The 3,290-nt window shown below is 45.5% G+C and overlaps 1 protein-coding gene across 1 annotated transcript; it reads left to right on the forward strand.

The window, feature by feature from the left end:
• Positions 1-432: 432 nt before the first annotated feature.
• RGS9BP (regulator of G-protein signaling 9 binding protein) lies at positions 433-1,173 on the forward strand. The gene has a single exon (XM_009275266.1). It carries the CDS (start codon positions 433-435, stop codon positions 1,144-1,146), a length of 714 nt encoding a protein of 237 aa, XP_009273541.1. The 3' UTR covers positions 1,147-1,173.
• Positions 1,174-3,290: the final 2,117 nt, after the last annotated feature.

Genomic DNA, 3,290 nt, shown 5'->3' on the forward strand with positions numbered 1-3,290 from the left:
GCCAGCTTCCCGGCTTTCGTTCTCGAGAGCTTTATCCTTCGCATGTTTTTTTTCTCCTCCCTCCTCGGTGTTTGGCACTTTTCAAAAAGCGGCGCCCGATCGCTGCAAGCCCTGGCTGCCGTTCGGCGCGGTGCGGAATGAGCCGCCCCGGTTCTCCTGCGCGGTGGCAGTAGCAGGCGGGGAAAGATGCCCCCTGCCCCCCGGGGCTCCCCGCAGCACGCCCGGGCTCCCAGAGGTGTCGGCGCCGCCTGAGCAGCCGACGGGGACGCGAGGCGGGTAAGAGGGCGCTGAATGCATGCGCGACGCGAAGCTACCACTTGCCATGTGTGCTAGTAGCACCTGGCTTTGGCAGCTCCCCCGTGCCGGGTAGTCGGGGGGGAGCGGCGGCGGGGGAGGGCGGCGGGGAGGCAGGCCCGCGCCGCCGCCGGGATCATGATGAAGGAGGAGTGCAAAGCGCTGCTGGACGCGCTCAACAAGGTGACCGCTTGCTACCGGCACATGGTGCTGACCATCGGCGGCACCTCGGACTCCCAGAACCTACGGGAGGAGCTCAAGAAAACCCGGCAGAAAGCCCAGGAGCTAGCGGTGGCCAACAGGAACAAGCTCACCACGGTCCTGAAGGACAAAACCGTGAGTAAGGAAGATAAAGCCGAGTTCGAGAGGCTATGGGTGATTTTCTCCACGTGCCTAGAGATCCTGGAGATCGACATGAGGAGAGCCCTGGAGCTGGGCCACGAGTTCCCACTAAACGTCCCCAAAAAGCACCTGATCCAGACAGGCATGAGCGGGGGAACCTCTGGCGTGGCCGCCAGGGCGATGAGTGTCCAGAACATGAAATACGAGGCTGAGCACAATATAGACGTGGTGGATTTGAAAGACCTCGAGAACGAAATCAACCAGGTAGGAGAGATGATGTACGAGATGGAAATGAAGGTCAATGTCCCCCAGTGGACAGTGGAGGCTAAGCAAGACCCAGGGGCTGAACTAAAATCCACCGTCAGCGCGGGTGCTTCTTCTATTGGCATGATCTCTGTGGAGGAAAATAAATCCTTCTGCGATATCAGCAAAGTTCTAGCTGGGATTATTTTCTCCGCTGTGCTCATTATCGCTATTGTCCTGGCAGTGTGTGTGGTAAAACTCTCTTAGGGTGGTGCAGGCTCTGGCAAGAGCGACCCCCCCCTCCCGTCTGTCTTTGGGGAGTTTCACACCTGAGTTTTAATTTCAAAACGGGTCACTCGGATGAGCTGAGAATTTAAACCTAGCACTTGAAAAAACAAAGCAAAACTTTTGCTTCTCAGTATCCTAAAATGCACGATTTGTTTCTTCCTGCTTTTTGAAGAAAAGAGATGCAAATCAGCCGGCAGAATAGGATGTCTTCATCTGCTGGACTTGTAATGGTTAACTATGAAGTATCAGGGTATTATCACTACTGGCTATAACAGGGATTTGTCTGCTATTAATAGATCACTATTCTCAGAAGCCTGTATTTTTTGTTCTTGAATAGGCTCTGGTGTTTGTTGCTGGTCACTGTTTACAGTATTTGAGAGCAATACAAATCTGGAGGCTAACACAGGTGCTTTGTCCGACAAAGTGAATAGAATACTTTTTTTTTTCAGCAAATACACAAAATGTTATTTCAGTGGAGGAAAAGGGGAAGGATGAAAACCCCAATAAAAAAATGTAAACAACCTCTATTTTAGATAAGTTAATGGTTGGGGAGGGGGGAGGTGTGGAGGAGGATGGAGAAAACAGAACAAGCAATGTTTGATACCAAATACTGTTTGTTGATTTAGACTGGATTGTACAGAACCCGGTTGCATGGGTTGGCAGAGCATACACGAATGACTAATGGCTTTCCAAATCCAGAGAGAAAAGAGGGAGAGTTGCACATTCAGAAAAATAACTAGCGAGCCTCATGGTTCTCATCCACATTTACCACGATTTTGTCTTCCCCTGCATAAAGGCTGATTCTTGCCACTGGTTCAAATTTTTCTTTCTGTAGAAGCAAACAGTTTGCACTTCACAATTAACTAGGAAAATAGAAGCAATGAATCTACCCACAGCAGAAGCAGTAATTTTTCAAAACAGATTTTGGCTAACAAAAATGATGTCGAGTTAAAGCAGACCTTTCTAATAATTCAAAAAGAGATCCCCTCTCATGTTGACAGGCAGGGATTGGTGCCTGTGTATGTACAGTCACATTGCTGCAAGCTCCTGAATTCTTTGCAGAAATCCAGACAAAGCTAAAAACGTGTCTCAGTTTCACATCTCATTCATGTCTGATTAACCACTTGGGAAACGGGAAGCCTGCAGGATTGGTCCAATTTGATACACTGCAATTTTGGGAGGTAAATGCAAGAGCAGCATAAAACTTTCCACTGCTTCCCTATAAAATTGTCAACGTTTAAATGTAAAACTGGGGGGATAGACACAAACTTGGCAGAGAAACTCTATAATGTTTTGTAAAAGGACCTATGTTTTATGGTATCTATTATGTAACTTACAGAAATGTCTTCTGTTACTGTGAACACACACTGTCCATTCCAAGAATGCCTGGTACACACTTTATAGTGCCATAGGTGTATGAGGCACTCCACAGGCAAATATAAAGACCCTGTAATACTGGGGTTTTAATAATTATTCTTCTGCATTGATTGTTATGGACACATTATCAAAAAGTAACAATCATCAGACATGTTTTGTGAAGTTATTAGACAATAGTCTTCATGCTTGTTAAATATTATGTTGACAACACTCAAAACCAGCTAATATTTTTGAGTTAAGAACTAAACATACTTTGAAAAACTGCAGCAAAGTTTATTCTTTAAAAATTAAGAGAACTGGATTTGCAGAGAAGTGTGTGACAAATTTGAATCTGGTCACTTGTAGGTGAGAAAAAAAAACATAGGTGAGGAAAAATAGTAAGTGGAGGCCTGAATTAAAGGCTATAGACTATCATTACGTTGAAGGATAACGGAAGTTCTGCACATTGATCCAGTCTAGCTCCATTCTCGTGGGAATTCACAGTTTTTTGTAAGATGACTCCACATTCCTTTCTATTGTATTTCACTCATTCCATAGGATGTGCTTTATATGTAGTTAATCTAGGTTCATAAAGATCCCTGGCAGCATTCTAACAGTCAAGCCTGTATTTATCGGTGCTACTGTTTTGGTCTGTCTAGACAAGGTGTAATTGCTGTGTGTTGATTTAAATGAGAAGATGTCCTTCACAATCATATTGAGTAAACATATTTATGGAAAATACAGCAAAAGCTGCAGGAGAACGTACA

The sequence above is a fragment of the Aptenodytes forsteri genome, unplaced genomic scaffold (assembly GCF_000699145.1).
Source record: "Aptenodytes forsteri isolate BGI_AS27 unplaced genomic scaffold, ASM69914v1 Scaffold945, whole genome shotgun sequence".
Lineage (NCBI taxonomy): Eukaryota > Metazoa > Chordata > Aves > Sphenisciformes > Spheniscidae > Aptenodytes > Aptenodytes forsteri.

Bases quoted from the DNA above. Each gene is read 5' to 3' on its own strand.
- RGS9BP (XM_009275266.1), top strand. From the start codon at position 433: ATGATGAAGGAGGAGTGCAAAGCGCTGCTGGACGCGCTCAACAAGGTG.